Source organism: Tenrec ecaudatus, chromosome 1 (genome assembly GCF_050624435.1).
Source record: "Tenrec ecaudatus isolate mTenEca1 chromosome 1, mTenEca1.hap1, whole genome shotgun sequence".
In the NCBI taxonomy this organism is placed as follows: Eukaryota; Metazoa; Chordata; class Mammalia; order Afrosoricida; family Tenrecidae; genus Tenrec; species Tenrec ecaudatus.
Genome location: NC_134530.1, coordinates 265,574,211 through 265,600,650, shown reverse-complemented (window position 1 = coordinate 265,600,650; position 26,440 = coordinate 265,574,211). Strand labels below are relative to the sequence as shown.

Sequence of the window (26,440 nt, the reverse complement as noted above, 5' to 3'; positions counted from 1 at the left end):
TCCAGCAGAGAGGCTGGTGTTTCCAAACTGCTGACCTTCCAGTTAGCAGCCCAGTGGGTAACCTACTATGCCACCAGGCTCCATGCTCTAAACAAAAGGTGGCAGGAACTCAAAGAATACAAGGAGATTTGGGAAACAACAATGAAAGACAGCACTAGGACAGTAAATCTGACTCACATCATAGATTGCCTACTGACTCCAATTAGAAGGATCTTTAGATGATTTGCTGTTTACTGCTGTCAGCACTATTATTCATATCACTTTACAGATCTCTTCCGATAGTGTCACTAAATAAGTTACACATGTAAGATATAGTTTCAAACACAGTGTGTGCATGTGTGCGTATACACTGATAGCCATATACTATTACTCAAAAACTTTAAGTTCTTCAAAATTACTTCAAAGTCATCCAAATGACTCTAAATGTCCCCAAGAATTTGAGGTTAGAATACCTTAAAAATATTTAGTGAGCAGTGTATGCCATACACTGAACTAGGGACCAGGCAGAGAGAGGCATCACTGCCCTCCTCAGTGCCTAAACCAGGGCCTGCCATGTGGGACTATTTCTTGGGGAAGAATGAATCTTCTTCACTAACTAAAAAGATACTGAAATTGGTCTTTCCTTTTGCAAATATATGAATCATATTAAAATAATATGGAAACAGAATGAATAAAAAATTGGAAATAAAAGATTTGTGATTTAATTAAGAAAAGAACAAAACTAATAAGAGGGGGGTAAATTAAAAGAAGTCTGATAAATTCCACTTAAGTAAAAGAGGCAGGCAACTTTCCCAAAAGGACATTAATTAGATTTCTTAAGTGATAAATAATTTGTGAATTCTATCAAATCAGGGAAAAATATAAAAGCAGAGACTGTGAATCAACAAAGTTATAAAAAAAAAACTACAAGCCCTTAGCCACCTCTTTAAAAGGAGAACTTCATAACAGAAAATTATTAAAAACACATACTTGGCATTAAAATACAAGATATTTTTTCTAAACAGAGGCTTAAACTTCAAATAGCTCACCATTTATATATTCCAGAAACGCTTAAGATCTATGTACTTGATATGATCTATATAATATACATTAATATATGGAGGTTATCTTTTCAAAATGAGATATTTAAAGTACATATTGGTCTCCTTTCAAACCCACTTTGTTTTGAGTTGATGCCTCATAGCTACTCTATCGGACAAGGTAGAATTGCCTTTGTGGGTTTCCAAAACTAACTCCTTACAGGAAAAGAAAGCCTCATTTTTCTCCCTTAGATGTAAAGATTCTATATATCCCTGAAAATATTACTAGCCTCTCTAAAAGTGACACAAGAAAAACTAAGTTAAAACAAACACAGAGAAACCTGAGTACGAGTGCAGGACAGCAGTATTTCAAATACCAAAATTTAATTCTTCAAAAATTTTCATTACTCATTTTTCTGATGGTTGCATCTTTATTTTTTTTTTTTAGGAGGTCCCAGTCATTTATTTTGCCTTTTGTTCTCTGCGTTAGGCTGGGTCCTCTTGGTTGCATCTTTAGATTTGCTACTTTTATAAAAGTGTTCTGCTTCTTCAGAAATTTAAAACTTATCATTACCTTCAAATAACCTAATTTTTATATTACTGGAAGAAAAAATATTTGCTTAAAAATTTTTTCAGATGCAATAATTGATAAACTCCACTAATATGAAGTGACTTCCAAAAGATTGTGGGAAATGGAAGTAAAAGATAATGGGCTTTTTCTACAAACTTTTTAAAGTCCCCTCATATATTCTGTTCTGAATGTGAAAGTTGTAGTCATCTTTCAGGCAAAAGTACCTTTTAAATTAGATTTCCCACGCCCCAAATGGATTTTCATAAAGCAAGTGATATGACAAAGGAAAGAAGCCTACCTGTTGCCTTTTCTTCTTGAACAGGGATCTTCCACACCAGGGGCAGGAGTGACAGAAGCAGAGTAAGGAGTTCTTCTCTACATGTTAATGCCTGGATTAGAAACAAGTCTTTCATGTACTGAGAATATGAGACATACCAATTCTCACTGTCTTATTTTAAATTGAGCCCAAAGTCCTTGTTCTTCAGCGGCTATATTTGAGGAGCTAAGAATCAATTGGCCTATTTTAAATCCAATTAAAGCTGTGAGACTTTTTAATTTATACTTTTTCAATTACAGAAGAATGTAAGAGGATTTGATGGTATTTAGCATGTTCTTGATGATATTTCTAAAAACAGCTGTTTTTATCACCACCATGCACACTGAATTCCTCACCTACAAAAGAACAAATTCACTAGGTGAAAAAGAACAACTGAGCGCTAGTCTTTAGCAACACAGCATGAAGTAACTAGGGAATGTAAAGTCTCCATGCACTTAAACGTAAAACTCAGATCACACAACTTTTAAAAGGAAATTGATTGTAATATATATTGGAGAGAGAAAAAAACTAATTAGTGAAAGTAATCCATAAATTTTTACTGACTGCACACTGTGGTCACCAAAATTACTATCTTACTATTTAGGGAAGCGATGATCCTCTCGCTGGGTACATAAAATCCACATACACAATGAGACAACAAGAGAAGGTATGTGGCATGAGTAAGTATCCAGGTATGATACAGGCACTCAGTTCAGGAGCTTGGAAAAGAATCATTATTAGTTTAGAAATGTGGACTAGGACTTGGGCTAGAGGTACACTTAGATGACACCTACTCATGGATGGTCGGGGACTTAAGAACAAAACTGACTCTCACACCCGTCAATGGAAAGCGGTCAGGCCGGTGCAGTTAGAAAGATGACTCTTCTAGGCTCTGTATCGGACAGAACTGCGAGGGGACGGGGAGAGGGGTAGTCAGGTCAGTGGCAGAGCGACACTGCAACTTAAGAATCCAGATGAGCGATGATGAGGGTCTGAAGTGCTCTGCCTCAAGAAGGAACGATCAAAACCCAAATTCACTGCTGCCGATTCAATTCCAACTCGTTAACAACTCTGCAGACAGATAACACTTCTCCATATAGTTCCCAAGGGAAGCAAATGGTCTCATCTTCCACTAAGTGACTGGTGGCTTTGAACTGCCAACCTTCCGGTTAGAAGCCCAATAGCTAACCCATTGCACACCCAAGGTTCCTTATAGTAGGAGGGCAGACAACAAGAGCCTGCAAAAGTTCATGTATACACGCATTATCCTTTAAGTCCTTTTCCATGAACTTTTTGAAGCCCCCTCATATAAGGTAAAATTGAAATAACTTGAAGCTGATTATCTATAGGACATAAGGGAGCAAAAACCTGATCTTTGGGGATTCAGATTTCTAGGGTATGATGCACTAAGACAGGGAACTTGGGGCTTTTTGAAGCACCCAACTAATATGGATCCCATGACATAATGAAGCATGCTTGATCTTGAGCCATCCCTGAGATTAGTTGTAGAGACCCAGGATTTTCAGTGGCTGATTTCTACAGGTAAATCAACAGGTCTTTCGTCCGAGACTATCAGTCTGGAATTGTACTGAAACAGTTGGACATTAGAACATGCAAGCCTCCAGTAATAGCTGCATGGTGGCTGTAGCCTAGGTATATTAGCAAAGGTGGCTAGAATCCACTCGGTGGCATCTAACAACAGTTGGTGTTCCACACACCTTTACTGAATGAATGGCTTTAGATTCCAGATGCAAAATCAAAATAGCATCATCCCCACTTGGTTTACTTCTAAATTAATAAGATTGAAAAGATATCCAGATAAGATTTCCACACATAGTTCACACAGTGTATACCTCAACGTCTTTGGATACCAGGAAAAATGCTCATAATCTTATACAAATGTACACAATTTTATGCATTTCATCCAGTAAGAGTCCTCTTAATCTGAGTCTGTGTAATAGATTTAGAAGATGAACTGATTAAAAAATAATTTCTGCTCTCAGAGAAGTTTGCAGAAATCTCAAGGGTCTGTGAGAACTGTTACAGACAAACTATCCTTATAAGACCATTTATCCCTTGGTGTGCAGCAGTACACTGGCAAATCAACAGTGTGCTGCCAACTGGCATTCCTTCCTCCTGGCCTCTGCCAACCCCACTGTCAGGGTCTGGAGCATCTCCCATTTCTCTCACTTCCTAAGGGTTCCCACACTACCTTTAAGACAATCTCTCTTTTTTTTTTAATTGGGGGCTCATACAATTCTTATCACAATCCATACATCCATCCATCGTGTCAAGCACATTTGTACATGTTGCCATCACATTCTCAAAACATTTGCTTTCTACTTGAGTCCTTGGTATCGGCTCATTTCCCCCTCCCTCTCACTCCACACTCCCCCACGAGCCCTTGATGATTTATAAATTATTATTCTGTCTTATTGTACACCATCTGACATCTCCCTTCACCCACTTCTCCACTGTCTGTCCCCCAGGGAAGACGGTATATGGAGATCCTTGTATTCTGTTCCCCCTTTCTCCCTCACCTTCCCTCCACAATTCCTGTATCGCCACTTTCACCACTGGTGCTGAGGGGTTCATCTGTCCTGGAGTCCCTGTGCTTCCAGTTCCTATCTCTGCCAGTGTACATCCTCTGGTCCAGTCATATTTATAAGGTAGAATTGGGATGCTAATAGTGGGGTGAGGAAACATTCAAGAACTAGAGGAAAATAATATATTTCATCATTGCTACACTGCACCCTGACTGGCTCATCTCCTCCCCGCAGCCCTTCTGCAAGGGGATGTCCAATTTCCTACAGATGGGCCCTGGGTCCCCACTCTGAACTCCCCCTCATTCACAATGCTATGATTTTTTGGGGGGGAGGGGGATCTTTGATGCCTGATACCTGATCCCTTCAATGCCTTGTCATCTCACAGGCTGGTGTGCTTCTTCCATGTGGACTTTGTTGTTTCTCAGTTAGATGGCCGCCTGTTTATCTTCAAGCCTTTAAGACCCCATATGCGATATCTTTTGATAGCTGAACACCATTAGCGTTCTTCACCACTTTTGCTTATTCACCCACTTTGTCTTCTGCAATTGATTCGGGACAGGCTGGTGTGCTTCTTCCATGTGGGTTTTGTTGTTTCTCAGCTAGATGGCTGCTTGTTTATTTTCAGGCCTTTAAGACTTCAGATGCTATATCTTTTGGTAGCCAGGCACCATCAAACATCTGTTCTATAGGACTTTTCCTACCACACCAAATCAAGGTTACTGTTTACCCTCTCAGGACTTCTGAATTCTCTTTATTTCATGTCTGTTGTCCCATTTCATGAGGATGTGTTCTTAGAAACCCTGGATCATTCAGGTTGTATTTTTGATCCCTCCAATACAACTGCCGTCCTGAGAGGGGGCACACCCAACAGAAGGGAACGGTTCTCTGCTTCACAGTAACATGATTCTTGTCAGAGCAGTGCGCTAACCTCTGGACCTATAACTTGTAGGTGATCTTCTATTCCCAGAGTCAGTTATCATGATTTTAGTGCTTAAGAAACCACATATGCAAGTCTGTCCTTTTGTAAGTCTTCACATCTTTTTCTTTCAGCTGTGGACATCCTAGCAAACCAGAACTTCCATCCCTCTGCTTCAAATCAAAATCTCCATTGTCCTAAATACATACACAATATCCAAGGACTAGGGGCAGGAGGAAGTCCTCCTAGCATCCATCTAATGGATGCCATAAACAGATCCATCCCTATGGCTATACTCAGACTGCCAGACCTATAGAATTTTTCAGTATCATACCACTCTTCAGTTAGTAATTGTATTTTTATTTCTCCCCTTCTACAGGAAATATTAGTTTAATTTTGCTGTAGCAAGAATAAGTAGTGAAATCACTCTCAGTCATGTAGTTATTTTTTCCACTCAGCTCCAGAAACATTTTAAGTTCATACTAGTTACCAGTTACTAGGAAGCTGCAAAGGTAGCTGGCACTAGATAAGTCAAGGGCTCTGACTGCAGGCTAAGAAACGCAGTTTCATTAGTATGGTCCCATTCCCACTTCTGTAGTCCCATTTGTAACCCTGAGGTATTGATCTGCAACCAATCATATTTCTGTGATAATTTCCTTTGACCTGCAATGTCCTTTAATTATTTTTTTTTTAGGTTTTCTTTTTATTTTTTATTTTTTTAACAATTTATTGGGGCTGATACAATTCTTTTCACAGTTCATACATATACATACATCAATTGTATAAAGCACATCTGTACAGTCTTTGCCCTAATCATTTTTTCTCTTTTCTTCTTTTACATTTTATTAGGGACTCCAACAACTCTTACCACAATCCATACATATACATACATCAATTGTATAAAGCACATCCATACATTCCCTGTCCCAATCATTCTCAAGGCATTTGCTCTCCACTTAAGCCCCTTGCATCAGGTCCTCTTTTTTTCCCCCCCTCCCTCCCTTTTCCCCCCTCCCTCATATGCCCTTGGTAATTTATACCTCGTTATTTCATCATATCTTGCCCTATTCGGGGTCTCCCTTCCCCCTTCTCTGCTGTCCCTCTCCCAGGGAAGAGGTCACATGTGGCTCCTTGTAATCAGTTCCCCCTTTCCAACCCACTCACCCTCCACTCTCCCAGCATCGTCCCTCACGCCCTTGGTCCTGAAGGTATCATCCACCCTGGATACCTTTAATTATTTTTTAAGCTAGTTTATTTCTTTTTTTTACTAGTTTATTTCTTTAAAATAAAACAAGAACTGTTTTATTGGCACTTCATCCACATATCATACAATTCAATAGTTCAACTATATCAAGAAGCACTGTACAATCTTTAGCACAATCAATTTTAGAACATTTTCTTTTTCCCCATACTCATTGTTATTCATGTAATTTCCCACCCAATTTTGGTTAAAAAATATACACAACAAAACATTCACTAATTCAACAGCCTCTACATGTATGATTTAGTGCCATTGATTACTGTATATATTCATATATAAGCCGAGTTTTTCAGCACATTTTTTTCCAGCACATTTTATACACAGTTTTTGTGGTCAAATTAGGTACTTTGGCTGATCTTCAGGTCAGCTTATCAGCTTATATTCAAGTATTTATTTCATATTGTACAACCATTATTGTTGTATCTCTCCAAATTGTTCCACCTCCATTACAATGAACTCAATGCCTGAGCAAAAACTCTTCCTCCCCACCCATGGTAACCACAGGTCAAGTTTCTCAGCAAACTCTGAGACGCCATTATGACTTGTGCTAATGATCTCTTGCATTCAGATGATGCGTCTCTGTCTTGTCTTTTCCTGTTTAAGACATAGTAATAAATGGTCTCTTCAAATTATATTTGAGATTTTGGATCTCCTTTGTACTCTAAAACAGTATACATATATGCATAAAGTGGTCTTCATTAATACTATAAGTAAAATCTATTTTTATTTTCTTGCTGTTCACAGTTAAAGGAAACTTTATTTATCTTATATTCCATAATTTGCTGAACACACTATCTCAAACCGTTTACGAGATGGTAGTCTGGACTTTTCTGCACTTAACACTTAAAATATTATATTTTGATTGTCTCGCCTTTCCCACATTTAGCACTTATTAATTTTATATTCCATTCTACTATTGCATATTTTTTAAAACATGATAATAAAACAAAAAGTAATAGTTATTATAATATTGGTCCTGTTGTAGAACTCCTTCTTAAAAATATTAATTCTTTTACTCTTTGCCATATGAAGGAAGCCCTCTAATTTGAATTTATTTTCAGAATTATTTTAAAGAATACCAAATCTGCACAAATGTCATTCACATTATAATGTGAAAATAATGCTAATGGTTTTTGTTGGATTGCCTCAGGGGTGAAGCAATCTGTTTTTATAAAGAGTTGAGTAGTAAATATTTTAGGTTTGGTGGTATAGTGAGTGAGTCAGCAATTCAAAATCACCCGTCACTCCGTGAGGCTTACAGTTTCAGAAACCCACAGGGGCAGTTCTACTCTGATCCGTGGGTTCACTATGAATTGGAATAGAGTCTATGGCAGTGAGTTTTTAGTTAAGCCATATATAGTCTTGGTCATATGTTTATTGTGGGTCCCACAGTCCCCCTCCCCGCAAAAAAACTCCAACCCTTTTAAAATGCAAAACTATTACAATCTATACACTAACAGACCAATGACGGCTAGTGGGGTATGGGGTTGAAGGGGACAGTACTGTAGGCAGCAGTTATTTTGCTTGAAGATTGCAATGTTTTCAACCTGCCCTACTCTCCTCTTCACTCTACCCCACAACCACATCCACGCCCACTCTACCAACATCTAGCTGTTAAATGACTGTAATACACCTTGTTAGACAGGTTAAAGGTGGTACTTAGTAGGCCCTGACAGCTAGACAAAAGTATGAGTAAGAATCTTGAAGGCATTGTTCCACACCAGCCTGACAGACCCAAAGGAGAAAGCGGTCTGCCTTGAAAACATTTACAGATATGGCTTTGGGAGTTTGTAGTAATCCCCATTAAGATTTCAGGGGAAACATCCAACATTATCAAGAAAATTGTACTTTAAAACATACTAATAGCTTGGACTAAATGAGAATGAAATAGCTCGAAGGGAAGAGGCCTCTAGAACCTCATCTTTCTGCATACAGAAACCAGACTGAGAAAGCTGCAAATTATAGGCCGTTTGTTAAGGAGAAGACACGACCTCAGAGGACAAAGCCAAGAGTCCTAAAACACCACTCCCATAGCATAAAAGTGTATCGCTGGTCCCCAAATATGAGGCATGACAACGTGTGCACCATAGAACTTCGGACCTAGTAAGGGTCAGTGACTACCATGTGTCTTGTCCCTGTGGTAGTTATTCTGTTCCTATCTCATCATTGTACATAGTATATAGGAAGAAGAGGGGCCTGCTGGCAGATAACTTATCTTTCTAGTTCCCAGGTCTCTCAATGAAGAGGAGTTACAATGAAATTACTGCACCTGGAAGTGTCACCTGTATCCAGATCTGCTATGAGATCATGGACTCTGTGCCTGATGTCATGATGCAATGAGTTTTTCAGCACATTTTTAATGCAGTTTTTGTGGTAAAATTAGGGGCCTCGACTGATATTCGGGTCGGCTTATACTCAAGTATACATGGGAACTCTTAAGAGTCCTGGGAGAGAATGAATGTGGGAGGAATGCAAGTAACTGTGGCCAGAACAGACTATGGTAGATTAAACACACACAATTATGTACACTTCCTTCCATTAAGCATTAGAATCAATTCTCGTGTCTTTGATTGTGGGCTGGCTTATGACTTATTTGAGCCAATAGAACGAGGCAGACATAAAGCTGTTTGAATTCAGAGCCTTGGTCTCAAGGGGCCTTGCCGTTTCCCTCTTGGAACGCTTTCACCATCAAACAAAGAAGCTGAGTCTGGACTACTCAAAGATGAGGAGCTACGTAGATGAGGACAGAGACAATACGCTACCAGCTCCAGCCATCAGCCCTCCGTTAATCTGACAACTTCTGCAAATTCCTAAGCAAGCCCAGCTGATACCAAATGCGGCACTGGCAGCCACCCCAGCTGAGCCCTGCTCAAACTATCAAATCACAAAATCTAAGGAAATAAATACATTTTTTCCTATTGAACTACATTTTGGAATAAATTCACTGTTCCCAGCTATTAGTAAGGACAGTCAGGGAAAAATTCAATGGATTATCTACTGCTTTGAGGTCCCACTGCCTGGTTTCTACTGCAATCAAACTCTTGATTACTTCAAGGAGGGGTGTTAGTATCATCCAGGTTCCTTCATCCATGCCAGACCAATCATGCATATATAATCTTGCTATGTGTGTGAACAGAAACTATAGAACTAGATAAAATAAATAAAATATTTCGCAGAGTGAAGTATTATGCTCCACATCACATTTGAAAGTCTGACTTTTTGTCCTGCTAAAATAATTCTCGTTGGTGCAAGCAATGATTTAATTTAGTTGTCAAATAGGAAGAATAATTCCCATTGCCCATTTCCTTGCCTAAAAATCTCCAAAATTTTTCAGAATTAAATTAAGACTACTTAACATGGTATATTATGAACTTCATGGTGCTATGAACTGTGTGGTGTATCAAAAATATATAAACACTCAGTAGAGCCTGGCAGCACAGTTGGTAAGCACTTAGCTGCTAACTGAAAGGCCAGCCTAATGATCCGTTGCTGTAAAGATTCAAGCCCCAAACCATATGAGGCAGTTCTCCACCATCACATGGGGTTACCACGAGTTGGAATGGACTCAAGAGTACCCCGAGAACAACTTACTTATGGATATAATCTCACTTGGGATGAGGATTTGTGATATAATGATGCCATACCGGTGTGGGGTGTGTTTTAAACCAGTTACTTTTGAGACATAAGAGGGGATTAGGCATAGATGCAAGCAAGAAGCAATGGGAGGACCGAGGTCATGTGGAGGTCTGCAGAGAACACCAAGAAGAAGCTGAGACAAAGATTCCCCTTCCAGAGCAGTTAGAGAGGAACTTTTCCAGGAGCTAGCATCCTGAATTCAGACTTCTAGCTTCCAGAACTGTGAAAAAATTAATTTTTTTGTTTAACCCACCCACTGGGGGAATTTCTAAAACTAAGGCACATATAATTTTTAAGTATTTTCCCCTGTCAAGTGCATAACCTCCTTCAGCAAAATTTCACTAAAATGGGTCATATGACATGTTGTAGAACATCCATAAGGGACTCATAGGACATCTACGTCAATTGGCAAACATAGTTCATAAAGGCAATGTTCTGTATCTTACTTTGGTGAAAAATGTCTTAGATATTCAAAGCTTATAAATAGCCACCTAAGATACAACTAACAGTTTCTTTCCATCCGGAACAAAGAAGAGTTAAGAAAGCCAAAAATTCAAGACAACAATCAGTCCAAAGATCAAATGAACCACAGGTTGTAAGATCCTGAGGCCACAAGAACAAGATGGTGCCTGGCTATGACTACCAAACCCAAGCGCAAACTCACTGCCAGAGCCAATTCTCATAGCAACCTTATAGGACAGGGTAGCACTGCCTGTGTGAGTTTCTGAGACCATAACTCTTTATGGGAGTAGAAAGCCCTGTCTTTCTCCCTCAGAGCTGGCTAGTGATTTCAAACTACTGACCTTGCATTTACCCAACGCATAACCACCACCCCAACAGGGATACTTTGGCTACCTTTACAGAATGAGCTAAACAAAATCACAAGAGAAGGTCCTGAATAGAGAGGGAGGGGGATAATACAACCAAATTCACAAAGAAGACCACACTTACTATCTGACAGAGACTGGAGGAATTCCAGAGACTATGATCCTAAGAGACCTTCCTGTCCTGAAAATGAAACCATCCAAAGCGACTGCCTTTGAGTCAAACAGTACAGCAGTCCATAAAGTAAACAATAACACTGGAGAGGAAGGTGTTCTTTAGAATACTCTATTATATGAATCAATAGAGAAATATGTGCACAAAAGCAAAAGTGAGGTCAGATGGGGTAGAAAATGCAAATAAAAGGAAATAGGAAACTCAGAGAAGAAATGGGAGAGTGCGAGCACAGCATGGAGAATATAATCAATTTTGTGGGACACTGGATGTAAAAACTATTAAATAAAAAACTAATCTTACTCTTTAAATGTTTACCTAATTCACACACAAAGTTTTTTTACAAGTTATAATATTTATTAAAATTATATACAGGAATATCTAGTAGAACATGTGTCTAAAAGTCCACATATTATTTTCCTTTTTGTAAGTCATTTTATTGGGGGCTCGTACAACTCTTAGCACAATCCATACATACATCCATTATGTCAAGCACGTGTGTACATTTGTTGCCATCATCATTCTCAAAACATTTTTCTACTTGAGTCTTGGTATCAGCTCATCCCCCCCTGCCCCCAACCCCTCCCTCATGAATCCTTGATAATTTATAAATCATTATTGTTTTTTCATGTCTTACACTAACTGATGCCTCCACCCACTTTTCTGTTGTCGATCCTCCTAGGAGGGGATTATAGGGAGATCATTGTGATCAGTTCCCCCTATCTCCCCACACCTACCCCTTACCCTCCTGGTATGGCTACTCTCAATATTGGTCCTGAGGAGTTTTCCTGTTCTGGATTCCCTGTGTTTCCAGCTCTTATCTGTACCTGTGAACATGCTCTGGTCTAGCCAGGTTTGTAAGGTAGAATTGGGGTCATGATAGTGGGGGGAAGGAAGCATTAAAGAATTAGAGAAAAGTTGTATGTTTCATCAGTGCTATACTGCACGCTGACTGGCTTGTCTCCTCCCCACAACCCTTCTGTAAAGGGTTGTCCATATGCTTACAAATGGGCTTTGAGTCTTTATTCCATGCTCCCACTCATTCACATTGATATGATCATTTATTCTGGGTCTTTGATGCCAGATACCTGATCCTATCAACACCTCATGATCACACAGGCTGGTGTGCTTCTTCCATGTGGGCTTTGTGGCTTCTCAGCTAGATGGCCACTTGTTTATCTTCAAGCCTTTAAGACCCCAGATGCTACATCTTTTCATAGCCGGGTACCAACAACTTTCTTCACCACATTTACTTATGCACCCGCTTTGTTTTCAACGATTGTGTCCAGAAGGTAAGCATCATGGAATACCAGGTTAATAGAAAAAAGTGTTCTTGTATTGAGGGTGTACTTGAGTAGAGAGAGGCCCAATGCCCATCTGCTACCTTAATACTAAACCTATAAATATATGCACATAAATTTGTTTTCCCATCCTCATATATAAATATATTTACATATGTACATGCCTTTTGCCTCCTAGCTCTTTCATCTATTTCCTTTCACTTTTCTCTTGTCCCACTATCATGTTCAGCCTTCATTTGGGTTTCAGTAATTCCTCTCAGTTACATTGGCATTAATCAAGCCCTACCAGGACTCTTACACCCTCCTTGCCATCGGTTTTAGATGTTCCCTTGTTCCTGGGTTTGTTAACATCACTTCCTTTCCCCCAACCCCCCTTTCCCATGCCCCCCGGAACCTGTTGGTTCCGTTGTTTTCTCCTCCAGGTTTTTTATCCCGCCTATTTTATCTAGATAGACCTGCAAAGATAATAAAATGCACAAACACAAGACAGAGCAAAACAAAGAACAAAACAATAACAACAAAAAAGAAAAGCCTAAAAATAGTCCAAGGTCTGTTTGTTGACCTTTAGGGGTATTTTCCGGTAGAGTCTGATGGAGTACCATGCCCTGGCCCCTAAGTCTATTTTTGGTATTCCCTGGGGATTTCGTTGCTCTGTTCCCCTTGCTGTTTTGTTGTATGCCCTTAGTGCACACACAAAAAATTTAAGGGATCCTTTTAGTCATTCAACTGAATGTCCTTCTGTTATTTATGATGATCCTGAGGGCTGAAGTTATTAATGACTGAAAGCTGTCTCTGTAGTTGATGCTAGGGCTAAGACGAAAAGCTGGGATAATTAATTTTTAAATTGAACAAGGTTTCCTTCAAAAAAGTTGTAAAGGTCTGAGTAAAAAATTAACAATGGCATATTTTAACCTTTAAAATAGTATTTTTTGTAACTTATACAGAGTAATGTTTTCTTCAGAAGATATTAAAGTATCTGTGTGTAATAAATCACAATCATGGGAATTAATCCCAGAATGTGATGTTGGTTCAATATTAAAAAATAATTGTTGTAATATATTTGTATTAAAATAATAAAGGAGAAAAATCATGATAGTTTCATGGATACAGAAAATATATTCAATAAAATTTAACATCTACTCATGATAAAACATACTTAGCATGGGGAGGAAAAAGAAATTACTCATTCTGATATAAATAATCTAATAAAAACCTAGAGTACATGCTACTTACGGTGAAATATTGAAGGATATATAAGTGAAGGATAGACAGTTTCATCCATGTCACTCAACATTGTATAGAGGGCCTAGCCAGTGCATAAGTCAACAAATCAAATGAAAGACACAAACATTGGGAAAGAAGTGAGTATGTCATTACTTTCAGATAATATAATGATTTTCTTAGAAAATCTTAACAAATCTACAAATAATTTCATAATCTCATAAATGATTCTGCAGTTATAAGAAACAAATATAACACACTAAATCAATTATATTTCTATATGCTAGCAAAAAAGAACTAGAAAATTAAAATTTAAAATATGATTTGTAATAGCAAAACATATATGAACAGAAATCAGTTTAAGCAAAAATGTACAATATCTTCATGCTAAAAACTACAAAATACTGCAGAGAATCAAGTAAATGGAGAGATTTAGCATGTTCAACTCATGAATTAGAAAACAAAGTACAATAAAACAAAACAAACCTAAGAGACTCAAATGATGTACCTCTCTACCTACTGCCATTGAGACCATTATGGCTCAGAGCAAACCGATACAGCGAAAAGAACTGCCTCTTCAGGTGTCTGAGATTTTTAATCTTTCATGGGAGTGGACGGCTTCATCTTTCCCTCACAGAGCAGCTCGTGGGCTTGATAAACTGGCCTTTCATTATCAGCTTAATGTGTAAGCCACTAGGCTGCCATGGCTCCTTTATATGTGCCTATAGGAGGCTCAATGATTTTATGGGAAAATTCCATTGCCTTTTAATTCCATTTTTCCATGAACTTTTTGAAGAACCCTCACATAATATATTGATGAAAAATACCTCTTGATAAGAAAATATTACCTGATCAATGATAGAATTTAGCTTGGTAAGTAACAGAAATCCTCGACCATGCACAAGGTACTGCCCGAGGCTTGCCATGTGCGTCTCCTCCTCCTCGTCTTCCCGGGCCTCTGCCCTCTGGACCACAGCATTGCAAAGCCGGTTCACATCAGTCAGAAACTCACGTGCCAGTGAGTTGCTGTTGGTGCTCATGGTTGAGCTAGAAAGCAAATATCAGAGGTTAAAAGAGAATCTTTTTAAACTTATAAATATGTGCACTGTTAAACTATGTATTTTTGTTGTTTACTTTAAAGTGAAGACTGACTTTAAACAACTGGTAGTTAGCCCTACATATTGGCAAGGGTACTTAGCCCTATCTTTTCACACATAGCTCCGATTCACTAAATGTCCCTTAAGAAATTCCTGCTATGGCAGAAACTAGCCCCAGGGTTTGAGAATGCCGAAGAATAGCTAGGAATGAGTAAGTGAAAGCACCAGGATAGTAGACCCAGGGAGTGGTGGCAGTGAAGTTAGGACATGGCTTTCTCTCTTAAATAACCTCTCTGAAGAGTAAACTCATTACTTACATTCTGGCCTCTGTGTTTCAAAACAGGTAAATCAATCTTTCAAAAATAGAATAGTTATAATAAAGACCACAAGTAAAAAACCAAAGACCAATAGGGAAAAGCAGAATGCACTCCCCCAGCAAATGGGAAGCAGTTAAGGATCCCCATAGTTCCACTCTCATTCAATAATGTGCTAGAACCCTTAGCCATAGCTATTAGACAACAAAAGGAAGTCAAAGGACTCCAAATGGGTCAAAAAGGTGAAACTCTGTTTGCACATGATATGATTTTATGCATAGAAAACCTCAAAGACAAAAAAAAAATTTTTTAAAAGAAGAAAACCTCAAAGACTGAACAACCAAAAAAAACCTGTTAAAATAATGGAAAGATTTGAGAATGCAGCAAGTTTCAGGACCAACACATAAAAACATATCTGATATTAAGGAAGAGATCTCTGAAAATTACATCAAGAAAACCTTTACTAGAGCCACACAAAAGATGAAATTCTTAGGAATAAACCTAACTAGAGAAACAAAAGATTGTACAAAGAAAATTACAGAACACTATTACAAGAAACCAAAAGAGACCAACATAAATGGGAGAATATCCCATGTCCTTGAATAAGAAGGCTTAACATTATGATGTCAAAACTACCAAAAGCATCTATAAATACAACGCAATTCTCATCCAAGAGATGTGAATCAAATCAGCAAGATTATACCAATAATAACAGCCAAGTAAAACAGAAATGACAAACGCTGTAGAAGGCGCAGAGAGATTGGAACCCTCACAGTGGGTCTGTAAAAATGTACAGCCACTGTGAAAAGTAATCTATAACTCAATAACTGAGAATAGACACTCTGCGCTATTCAGAAACACCTCTGCTAAGTAAATACACTAAAGAAGTATGAGCCATACCACAAACAGATAAATGCACACAGGTTCATTGCAGCATTGTTCACAATAGTAAGAAGGTAGAAATAATCCAAATGGCCATCAGGAGAAGAATGGAGAAAGAAACTTTGGTGTACATACACAATGAAATATTATGCACCACTGAAAAACAACAAAGATCCACAACCACCTACACAGCATGAAAGGACCTGGAAAACATTATGCTGAGTGAAACTGGTCAATCGCAAAAGGGAAAATATTCTATACGACCACTATCATAAGGGGGTGGGAGACAAAGACTTTCATACCAAAGGGAAAAAGGGAAGATGAATCAATAGACTAGAGGTTTGATAGGTGTTCACATGTGTCAAAGGATGTACGGAGGTCCACAGAAGAAGAGTAACGAAGATGGGACTGAGGGTAGCTACTCAGGGGTTTATAAATAGATTATCTGAAATGTAAACCTCTCACCTCATGCACGATAAATAGATATGATTATTTTTTTAATCAATAAAAATATAAATTATTTTTTACATTATAGAATCTATAGGCACTAAACCTTCTCTAAACATAAAAGCTCAAGAAATATGATGAATAAAATGTTTCCCATTAAAGTGAAAAGAATTGGAAGAAATTTAGCAGCTGAAGAGTCATGTAGACTTTGCTTCTTACTACGCATTTGAATCAAATAAAGGGCAATCAGTGTGTCACTTTAAAACTAAGGATAAGGAAAATAATAATGTAAAATACAATAGGGGATACAAATATAAATAAGTATTGAGAAAGGAAAACTTAAGTACAGAATCTCCAAATTTTCAAAATAACTCCATCTTAAAAATGAATTTGAGACAGCTTCCACTACCAGCAGCTCCACAGATGAAAATACCTGGTATTTTGCTCGTGTACAAATGATAGCTTAGGAAATCCTTTAGGGAAGTTCTACCTTGTCCTATAGGGTTACTTGAGTGAGAATTAACCTGATAGTAACTTTTTGGGTTTTAGTAACCTTTAGAAATTTTTTAACCTAGAAAGGACACATTAAGTAAGATGTATATTGCCTTATCTACCTTCACCCCATCCAAAGGTAAATCCTCTCCATACTCCCAATTGAGAGGTCAGTGGGCCAGACGACTATGTCTCATGTCAGAAAGTACAAGTCAGTCTCTAGATCCTCCTGACTGAAGCACAATTGACCAAGAAGCAGCCAACATTCATAGTGGCTAGCAAAATGCGATTTGTGTGGCGCAACTTACAAAGAGGAAAATGAGGCAATTCGGTTTTCTTTCTCTCCCTCTTAGGAATCTGATCATAGTGAAAAGGTCATATAGGAATGGGCCTGTGATTTTTTTTTCTCCCCAAGTAAATAAATTATTATGAAGTGAAAGAAGGCAATTGACTGAAAATGAACCAAAGGAGTACACAGAGAAGCAACTAAACAGAAAAGGGAAAAACAAGAAAAATTCCCAGTACTACATTGGTTCCCTATAGTTTAATTCTTGACTCTCATCAGAATTATGGACCTTATTATAATAGCAACCCCTTATTCATGATAATAAATATTATTTTTTAATATTATTAAACATCAGGAATAGAAAGTAGTTTTTAAAAGTATGCATTACTCATTCTCTTCGACTGCAGCAATACCTTCTGTTATAAATACTGATTCTGTAATAAGCTTTTGTAAAGTAAAATTATTAAATAACTCAAATAACCTAATATTCAGCCCATGTTTATTCAAGTTTATTAACATATTACATCTAATCTGTCACTGATTTTATGACACATAACTATTTAATGTACCATGAACTTTTTCTCCTGGGAGAAATGCAGGGCTCGGTTCCTACCCATTGACTGTGACACAATGACTTCTTATCACTTAGCATTGTCCCCACAGTTCCAACTGTGTGCCGCCTAGACCATTCATAATGCAGCGTTCCTTAAAGCTAGCATCCGATTCTGGACTGTTCTCTTAAAGCTTCCAACATCATTCTGTACGTCTCAATAACATACTTTCTCGACCTTATCAGAGAGGGTGGGCAGAGAGTTTCAGACAGCAGGTAGAAAAGTCTCAGAGAGTGTACACTAAACATCTGCAGTACTGGCCACACATGTAATTCTGCTGGAGCACAAATGATGTGCACAGCTGTCCCCAAGTCCACTCATGAGGGAGACAGGAGGCAGTGCTATGGACAGTATCAATTGTATAACATATGACAACTTAAGAAATATTAAAAATTAATATTGCAGACTGTGCAATTTAAAATTTTTTAAATATATGGTAATAATCAGGGCATACCTAACACAATGGGACCATGGGAACTAACATGAATATTTTTATTCGATAATTAATAAGAAACTGTTTCAATTCTATTTGCTTAAAGGCACAAGATGCCATGTCAGTTAAAAAGCATTATATGTTTTTTCCTTGATTAAAAAAAATATAATCAATCCTAATTATTCACAGCTTCCATATGTATTTACAGATTTACATATATAGAATTGATCTGTAATGCTAAAATCAATCATTGTGATACTATTTATACTGGAGACAATCTCAGGAGGTCAGTCCACACAGTGCTAGATGAGGTCAAACAAGGTGATGGTCTACCTTCTTGTTTCAGCTATCGTACTCTAAGAAAGTGCCCCTTTGATAGGCTAGCTAGAACCAAGTTTTTACATTTTTGTGCTTGGGGGAGGTGATTTTGCCACTTAAAATGATATCCAAGCATAGTGTTAAAGCACTGAGTAAGGGGTTCCTAACTTCAAAAGGGTGTAAAAGTGCCTTATAGAGAAAATACGTGTGTCAAATGATCTTAATTCAGGCATAAATTATAGTGTTATTGGATGTGAGTTCAATGTTAATAAATCAATACTATATGATTAAATGAAGTGCTTTTCATCAAAAACACACATAAAGCAAGGTTATGCATTGATCTGTTGACAAAAATGTGAAAAGAGGCTTACAGGAACCTAATCCTGAATTTCTCCCAGGATTAAAAGTTCAGTGTGTGCTAACTCAAGATTTGCATAGACTTTACAGAACATAACCATGAATAATGAGAATCAGTTGCATGTTTCCATGAATAAGGTATAGATTCATACAAATAATCTACTATCTGCTGACCCCAGCTAAGTATGTTGTGCTTACAGTCACTGTGAGTAAGAGCCAACCTGCCAGCATCTAACAACAATTTAGAAATCCTTGCCTGAGAGCACTTTTTCTTTGTTAACAGCTGCACTGTTTTCTATTGTACACATTTCATTAAATAAATGTACTGTTACTATGAAACCAATTTCTTATTGTTGAATATTAATTTATTAGCTTTTATTATCAAAGAAAATACTACATGAACATCCTTAAACCACAGCAAATCTGTCCTATCATGTCCTTAAGACAAAGCCCTTGAGTTAAAAATTCTACTCACATAATAGGTTTTGACACATTTCTTAGTTTATTCTAAAGAATTTTATAGCTGAATGGCATTTCATTTCATTATATATTCTAATTGGGATAGGAAATTAGTATTCAAGAGGGTTTAGGAAACAGATCTATTCTGATATAGTAATCATGTATTCAGACTTTTTATTACATTTTCATTGATTTTCTTACACTTTCCTTAATGTCTGAAAATAATGAAGATTGAGTTATTTACCGAATTTTAATGTATACCTCCATTTTTCTGTCTAATCTGAAACTGGTTAGTACTAACAGAACAACATTTTTATGTGTTATAAGGGAGTACTTTTGCTTTTTACATTAAGAAAATAGTTGTTTCTTTCTAAAATCTAACCTTAACAGATGTTAATTTCTTGTAAACACTGTGCAATATGCCATTGTATGAATAAACCACAATTTATATATATATATATATGGAAAGCTTAGTTATTTTTATTTGGAAATTTAATTTATATCATATAACTATGCAGTTTCTAAGTATTTTCATTATTAACTGGATTATGTTATATCACAAAATATTTTATCACACTAGCTACTTACCCGTATTTCAACACTTCCGCAACATTTAGAGTTTCTCTAATTTGGACCTGTGAAATAGATGAATAAAGACTTCTTAGACACAAAGCTTCATCTTAAAAACAAAACAAAAATAAATTTAAGACAAATATATTGACAGAAATAGTATAAACACAAAGAACTTATAACAAAAAATAAATTTCAATGCTGACATGAAAATCAGTGGCCACCTTCATATGGAATGTATGAATCAGTCAACAAAATTTTAAATCTCAAAAGGGCACTTAAAAGGGGGTTGGGGGGCTAGCTGTCTTACATGCAAAAAGAGAATCTTCAGAGAGGGCGCTTTAGAACACAGTATCCTGAACAAGAAAACTTCATCACAGATTCCTTCCCTCCCTCCTTCTTAATTCACAGATTGCTTCCCTCCCTCCTTCTTAATTTACAACTTCTAGTCAAATTACAAGTTAACTATAAAAGAAAAAGACCAGTGTCAGTCTTCTTAACACTGGCCTTCAGAAGGTGATGGAATATCATCTACATACAAATATTACTCAGAAAAAATGTCTTCAACTTCCAATACTATGAACATCTAATTATTCTGTTAGAGTGAAAGATATCTGAGCCTCTAGGCAAAGACTGAAAATACCAAAGCCAGCCAAATAAATATATCACCATCAAATTTCATAAACTTGAAGTTTTTAAATGTTAATCTTCCATGTATAATAAAATAAAGATTATTTCAGAACACAAAAGGATATTGCTACTTCTGGGATACAAGACTAGTTACCTGACCTCCTCTAGCCCCCATTATCTTTACCTGGAAGAAACATGAAAGATCTCTCCTTGTTACAGTTACAAGGCAAACATGAAGGTTTATTTTTAGGCACAAGATTTTAAACATTGTGACTTTTAAATGCTTCAAATTGTTCAAATCTGGAGAACTGTATTGAGTTCCTTTCAGATTGGCGAACAGTTTTTGTATCACCACAATTCTAGGTACTTGAGGATAAAGAGGGGAAGGAACGATGGAGCCACTGCACCCTTCCAGGGCAATTCCCGCTCTATCCCAGAGCACACGGCCATCAACACCCAGATGTTTCAGTCTCAAAGCTGCCAGAGCCCCTATGCGCAGTGCATCTACTGCTTACCCAGACAATCGGGCAGAGCCTTCATACACCTTTCTGTTCCACTCCTGCTGCCTGCCAAGCTAATCAAATCATATAGATTTAAGTCTATAGTGACAGAAAGAGACACTATCAGTCCAGTAAGAGTCTAAAGTAGTATTGTATCAATCACTTTGACTGCTTGTTTCTTTTAGTTTTGACTTCTACAGGGTGGAGTCATCTGTTTTGCAAAGCCAATTATGGGGATATAGTTAGGGTAAAATGCAATACCTTTCATTTAATCTCCCTTTTGACCTACTTTTATCTCAGTTTTTACTATTTTCTGCTTTCTCTTTGATCGAGAATTTTCTGTTTTCTCTATTCGTTGTTCTTGGCTCTTTAGTTCGTTTATTTGCCTGCTTGCTTCCTGTTTGTGTTTTATATGATTTTTCATATTTGAAATCCAGGATAAGTACATCGATAAGACAGAAACTGAACTGATAATTGCCCAGGGTTATGGCAGGAAAGGATGGGGCAAATGAGAAGCTAACAACAATGAGTGTGAGCAGAAATTGTTTTGAAATTGATTGTGGTAATGAATGCAAAAATCATCTTAATATGATTGAACGAATAATTTTATGTTAAGTGAGAAAAAAATGTTCACCTCCTTGCAAGTGCTATCATCCCCACTGCGAATGCATCCTGTAAAGAAACCACAGCACGGAGGCACACTCCGGGGCTAGGGACTAAGGGAATACTGCCACTTCAAGGCCTGAGTAGACAAGGGGAGGCAATGACTACCAGACGATGACAACAGAGAGGCGAGTGGAGACAACAACCTGGAAGCAGCCGTGACATTCCATCCGGGGACGTGAAGCCACTGAGTGAAAGCTAGCTAGCATACCCAGACCCCACCCATTCTTCACACTCCAGTGAACAACGTATTTCTAAGTGGATCAGAAACTGGGTGGCTAGAGGAGCACTGGAGAAAGACCTTGTCAGTTTTTGAATTGTGGACAATGATGCATGTGATCATCTGATTTTCTTTTTTTTTTTTTTTTGATCATCTGATTTTCAAATAAATTTAAACTGGAAAATTGAAGAAGAAACAAATTGTATAAATGCAATACGTAATAACAATTGACTATAATCATATAGATGACCTTATAAAAACAGTAGGTTTATTTTCTCTGATACAGTAACTCATAAAATTTAAAATAGGAATAACCAAAAAATACTAACAATGTATTATAAGCTACACCTACTAGTTTTGTGTCACAAAAAAATTTCATGAACATTTAACTCATCAAAGCTAACTAAACCTTTACTAGATGCCAGTTATAGCGCAAAACCAAAATTTCTACCCTTATGGATCCTAGTGGGAGAGAGACAGGAAAAAACAAGCTCATATACTATACTGTCAGATAGTGCTGAGTACTTAGAAGACAGTAAAACAGAAGAGGGGTTTAGAGCTAAAGGCATGCTACTTTAGATAGGGTGGATAAAGAAGGCCAGAATGGGCCATGTGGGGGATTATCCAGGTAAAGACGATTCCAGGGCATTACAACAAGTCCCTGCTCAAGGCACTGGATGATGAGTGGAAGAGAAAAGAAGTTGAAAATGACTCAAGCCTCAGAGGATATTTACATCACTGGCAAAAACACAGCTTCAAACAGTTCATGGGAAAACTCCATGATCTTTCCATTTCCTGCCCCTTCCTGCCTTCTCATCTTTGTTTTGGGTAAATGTGCTCTCTTTCATTTTATAAAATTGATTGTTCCAAAGAACAAATTCCTGTTGGGTATTATTGTTTATTTTATGACCTTTTATAAGACTGAAAGAGGGACTTTGAGCTTGCTCTCAGTTCTAGGCCATGAAAGTGACTTAAGACCATTGTCTCAAGGACTTCTTCAGTCTCTGTCAAAACCAATCATCTGAGTTTGTGTGTGAATTTTAGTTTCTTTATTCTACATTGTCTTCCCGCACTGCCTAGGGCCTTCTATGTGATCCCGGTTAGGGCGATTGGTAGCAGTAACTGGTAACTCTCTTGTTCTAGTCTTAGGCTTGTGTAGTCAGCAGTAGTTTACACGGTCCATTAATCCTCTAGACTAACTGCTCCCTTGAGTCTTTAATTTTCTTCATTCTCCTTTTTTGAAGTCCACATATAGTTCGAAAAGATAATATTCTGCACCCCACAATGGTGTAGCATCTGTAATCTTAGAAGCTCGTGATTGGCCATCTAAGACACAACTATTGGTCTCTTCCCAATGAAGCAGAGGAGAGTGGAGAAAATTAGACTCAAGGAAGAAATCAATACAAAGGACTAATGGACCCCACGAGCCACAGCTTACAGAACAGCAAGACCAGAACTAGAAGGTGACCAGCTACCACTACCAATTGCTCTAACTGTGGTCACACAGAGGCTGGGTCTCACACAGAGCAGGAAAGCAGTGTAGAACAAAAGACTGAGATTCACAAAAAAGACCACGCTTACTGGTTTGAAAGAGATTGGAAGAGTCATAAGGAAGGAAATGGGGAACCCAGAGTAGAAAAAGAGAGAGTGCTGACATTTTGTGGGGAATGCAATGTTATGGATCACTTTACATACAATAAATAAATGCACTTTCTACTTTAAAAATTACAAGCAAGAACTAGTAGAAAAAAGGGGGTGGGGGTAGTTACTCCTGAAGGCATTCCAAGTTTTTGGTTAGAGTGATACGGTGGCACTTTTGGAAATGGAATAATAGTGATCATAGCACAGCATGGTTGCAAAAGATGGTGTAGGAGTTGTGGCTGGACTCCTCTGACTTCCCAAGGGGGAAGGTGAATCAAGCTCATCAGCAGCCAAAGTCAATTCCTCTACCCTCCATCCTTCTGTCCCAATGCTGCTATCAACCACCCCTCCAAAAGCACTCTCTACTTTTCTGCTAGGTTTGATAGTCCATTTCAATGGTCACCTAGAACTACAGACAATAGTCATGATTATGGAATTTATTAAGGAAGCTGGCAGGTTACAATTCAGGATCAGGCATGTTCAGGATACAATTAGGACAGCTTCTTCTCAGTTGTGCCTTCACACACATTAAGGTTCTCAGCCTCAAGGCCTGTCAGAGCAAGTGCTACAAAGATCTAGCTCTAAGTTCTCAAGGCCAAGTCCCTTTGACTTCGTCCCTGCTTGAGCAAATGTAGCTCTGCTGATTAAGTGTCCAGTAAGCCTTGGCCCAAAGGTGTTCAGAGCTAGCTCCATTGGTCAACAAATGTAGCTACTTGGAACCAGAAGTTACTAACAACCTTGTGAAGGTGGTTTCAGTGGAATAAGAAGGAAGTATTTGGAAATCGAGATAAGGAATTTAAGTAGCTTATTTGAGGGCACGTAATGGGTGAAAAGAAATAGGTGGTAGGTAACTTGAGGGGGCACCAGAGGAAAAATTAAAAAATAAAAAGCCCCAGAGACTTTAGCATGCTTGTACAGTAAGGACAATGTTCCTGTAGGTGCTTGATGTTACTTCCATAAAGTATTCCAAATATCTTTTAACATTTACAGAAAGAAAAGATGAATAGTAACATGGGTTTTCTGTTGTGTGCCTTCGAGTGAGTCAATTCTGACGGTGGGACAGAGTACACCTGCCCCATCAGTTTCCCATTGTAATCGTTACACATGCATAATCCCTGTGAAGTTGCAGTAGGTTTCAATCACTGACCTTTGGCTAGCAACCAAGCCCCTAAACAAGAATGCTCTATTCCAGGTAACTCAGTGTTCATTTGAATGGAGACACTTCTCCCCAGATTAGAATGCGGTAACTATACAGGATCTCCATTTGCATAAAGCATTAGACAGGGTGTCTTTCTAGAGGACATGATGGAACATTGGATTATAATACAGGTACAGTTATTGAGCAACATAACTCAATCATGATGTCATTATTCATTAGAAGCCTAGTGGGAAGTCTCCAACTGGATGTTGTTCTGATTTCCTAACATCTCCTCTTCGGTTTTCACATTCCTATGTTAACTTTGCTGTTTATTTCTCTGAGAAGTAGAAACTTCTGAAAAGAACTCTGTCTTCCCACCACCAAGTGCGATAATGGCCCCACATCTGCACTCATGTACTCTCCATTCTTCTCATCCATTAGACGAACAGTCGCTGTTGCTTCCACTTTACACTGCAGGCTCATCTTGCCTGGCTGTGGTTCCTGGAATAATCTCCTTTCATGCCTAACCTATTTTCCATGTTCTTTTATGATAGCTATGTAATTTATCATCTTTTTTTAAAAAAAGATTGTGAACTGAGATGTGAACTCACGCTCACTTCTAGTTAGCTAGAGGTTCTGGAAAAATCTCCTCCCAAATCTTGGGTTTGAATTTTTCCCTATCACTGTTATTAGTTCTATCCTCATAATTCTGTATGTAGGATACTGTCCCTGTGAGAGAAGACAAAGCAAAACTGTAACTGCAACATTTCATTGCTTTTCTGTATATGATTAGCCAGTTTGTTAACAAGGAAGGAGCCCTGGTGGCACAGTGGTTACGAGATGGGCTGTGATCCACATGGTTGGCAGTTAGAAACCTCCAGCAGCTCCACAGGAGAAAGACTGGCTTTCCACTCCCATGAACAGTTATGGTCTTAGAAATCCACAAGGGGTCGCTATGCGTTAGAACTGACTGGATGCCAGTGTGTCTGGTTTTTTGGGGGGTGCAGGGGGTGTGAGGAATTGTTAACAAGAAGTATCTATTATTTTCATCTTCTACACACACACACACACACACACACAAATATATAATGGGCATTTTCATACCTACCTTAACCATTTCAAAACCCTTAGCTCATTATTCTCCTAGGATTTGTTTTGTTTTATATCCTCTTTTCCTTTTTTTTTTCTTTTGTGTGTTGAGTTCAGCTATCTACTTCACCTCTCTTCTCTTTACATATCATTTCTAATGTTCAATAAGCACCTTCAATAAGGATCACTTTACAACTTCACAACTAACCCCCCACTCTATCTGTATTTCAATTTTCTACATGCCAGCTTTGTTCCATATTCATTTGGAACACAAATATGGAACTATCATTTATTAAACATTTAGCTGTCATTTATTAAACATCCACTTTGTTTCAGCCATTATAAAAGCAATCTCAGTCTCTTTCCTCAAGAACACAATATGGTAGCAAAGGGGGTTTTTTTTTCTGTTAAAAGGGGCAATTAACACAAGTTGGATGGTCAGGAAAATCTCATGAAGGAATTCATCTTCAAATTAAGGAATAAGAAGTTCAAGGAAGAGAGAACAAAAGC

General features: G+C 37.9%; 1 protein-coding gene across 1 annotated transcript in view; it reads right to left on the bottom strand.

Annotated features, from left to right (window-relative positions):
• The window catches only part of LYST (lysosomal trafficking regulator), a 264,929-nt gene that overhangs the window by 201,733 nt on the left and 36,756 nt on the right, over positions 1–26,440 (bottom strand). The window contains exons 2-4 of the mRNA XM_075532181.1: positions 20,068–20,158; positions 14,632–14,830; positions 1,889–1,979 (exon numbers count right to left, since the gene is read on the bottom strand). Of these exons, the coding sequence (XP_075388296.1) occupies positions 1,889–1,979; positions 14,632–14,823 (283 nt within the window). The 5' untranslated portion in view covers positions 14,824–14,830; positions 20,068–20,158. The remainder of the gene's footprint in view (positions 1–1,888; positions 1,980–14,631; positions 14,831–20,067; positions 20,159–26,440) is intronic.